Raw genomic sequence first — 2,082 nt, forward strand, 5'->3', positions numbered from 1 at the left:
AAGGAAGATGTGGGAAAAGAGCAGGAGCTGCATTGTCCCTGTCATCAAGAGATGAGGCTGTGCCCCTTGCCCATGCAATTGCTTCCTCCCTTGCTGGAGAGACAGAGACATGGACATAGAGGCCAAGTGGAGGCAGGGTTGTGGAGGTCYATGCTCAGAGGGTCGAGTGTCTTGCAGGATGTTTTTTATTGTCAGGGTGCGTGGGGAGGCTCTTTAGCAGGGGTAGCAGCCTCTTCCGCGGGCAAAGCATCCAAGACCTCCAAAGCCAGCGCCGTAGCCAAATCCAAAGGCACCAGAGTTGATGGGCACTCCCTGAGCGCTCAGGTTTGCCCCCACAGCGGCAGAGGAGGAGGATCCGACGGCAGTGTTCTGGGGGAAGGAGCTGAGGATGGGTCCGGGCAGGGTGACCACAACGGTGGAAGGCTGGATGACAACGCGGGAGTCCTCGCACTGCCTGACACAGGGCTCGTTGCAGCTGTTAGCCAGCGGGGTGGGTCCGCAGGGGCGGCAGAGGTCGTTGCAGGCCATGGCTGTGTTGCTGGGAGGGCCCTGGAAGACCTGGGGTTGAGAAAGAGTTAGGAGGCTGGTGTGAGGAGGCCCAGGGTGTTGTGAACCTGTGCCCGTGTTGTGGGAATCAGAGGTGTCAGAAGGCAGCAGAGATGCGGGTGGTCTTTTTAGGGGGGGCCATAAAAAGAGGCTCTGGATTTTGCTTCATGCTGCATGGGACTAGTGCTGTTGGGAGTGTGAGCAGTAGCATGAGGCCTGATTCGTTCTGCTTGTGTGTGTGCAGAGGTGGAGTGAGAGCATGAGAGTGATAAAGAGCAAGGAGGCAGCGAGGGATATGATGCGTTGAAGGCAGTGAGGGAGTTTTTGTGTTTGGAAGTAGAGGGCAGTGTGCAGGTGGGAGAAAAGGACTCTCCCTTTGAGAGCGTAATGCAGTTTGGCCATGATTTCCGAGGAGAGCGCACGCGGGGGAATAGAGTATAGTAGAGTGGAGGAGGGAGTAAGTGCTGTGAGTGTGTATGAGCAGGGAAGAGAAGGCAGTTGTGGGAAGAAGGGCCCGGAGGTTGAGACTCACCTTGTTGCTGGAGGAGGCGAAGGCGTGAGGAGAAGTGTGTGAGGGAGTGCAGTGCTGTGCTGGTTTTTATGCTGCTCCCGGAGCACCTTAGGCGATGAGACGCCCCTTGCGCATGCCAGCATTTAGGATGTGGCTCGCCTTGAAGGCCCAACCCTGCCAAGTCATGACATTTGGGTTGGATTTCCTTCCGGCAAAGCTCTCCTTTCATTTGCTGCTCTGTTGGAGGTGCCCATTATGATGAAGCGGTCCCTTTCAAGGGTGCCTCTCAAGTTGGGCGGCTCTAGTTGAAGGTGCTTGTGAGGCCAAGGGGACCCCCTTGTGAAAGTGTAGGCAAGCCTGGGTGTCAGCAGTGAGGTCACAGTGTGGTAGTTTCCTGATGTGGTTAGGGTCCGTGTTGTRTGGAGCSTCCCCCTTTTTGTGAGTGAGCAGGAAGGCTGGTGTGTCATTGGCAGGAGTGTGGGTCCTGTGGCCGCGCCCCTTAAATCACGTTGCCTGCCTTGCTGTGATCTGCGCAATGTTTTGTTTAGGCCTCGCTATAGTGGTGAGCTTGACTCCTCTGGTGTATTTCCAGCTGCGATGTCTGTGTGGTGTCAGTAAAGGAAAGGAGTCTGTGTGTGTTGCATCGTGTGCAGTGGTGTGGCCATGCGTGGTGGCCCCAACAGAAAGAGCAGTGACAGCTGGAGAAGTCTTCTGTGGTAGCAGGGCCTGCACTTGTGTTTGTCTTACAGGTCAGACTTGTCTCCTAAGTGTGGCACTGGTCACTGCCTAGGGTTCTCCTTTCTTCCCCTCAGCACGTTGCCAACGTGCTGTTCCTCTGCACACAGTCCTTCGTGAATGTCTTTYGGGAATGCTGTGGAGGRTTGTAAGAGGTGGTGAGAGGCATTTGTGGCATGGGAGCGTGAGTCAGGGCAAGGACATTCGGGTTGTGGCATGTGAGTGAGTGGCAGGGGTCGAGGGGAGTGCTGTGTGGAGTTTTGGAAGGTTCAGGGTTGCCACTGTTTCCT

The 2,082-nt window shown here is 55.8% G+C and overlaps 1 protein-coding gene across 1 annotated transcript in view; it reads right to left on the reverse strand.

The window, feature by feature from the left end:
- The window catches only part of LOC112959026 (feather keratin 1), a 693-nt gene extending 165 nt beyond the window's left edge, over nucleotides 1–528 (reverse strand). The window contains exon 1 of the mRNA XM_026052971.1: nucleotides 272–528. Coding sequence (XP_025908756.1) covers nucleotides 272–528 — 257 coding nt within the window. The remainder of the gene's footprint in view (nucleotides 1–271) is intronic.
- Nucleotides 529–2,082: the final 1,554 nt, after the last annotated feature.

The sequence above is a fragment of the Nothoprocta perdicaria genome, unplaced genomic scaffold (genome assembly GCF_003342845.1).
Source record: "Nothoprocta perdicaria isolate Ctin4 unplaced genomic scaffold, notPer1 scaffold_942, whole genome shotgun sequence".
Classification (NCBI taxonomy): domain Eukaryota; kingdom Metazoa; phylum Chordata; class Aves; order Tinamiformes; family Tinamidae; genus Nothoprocta; species Nothoprocta perdicaria.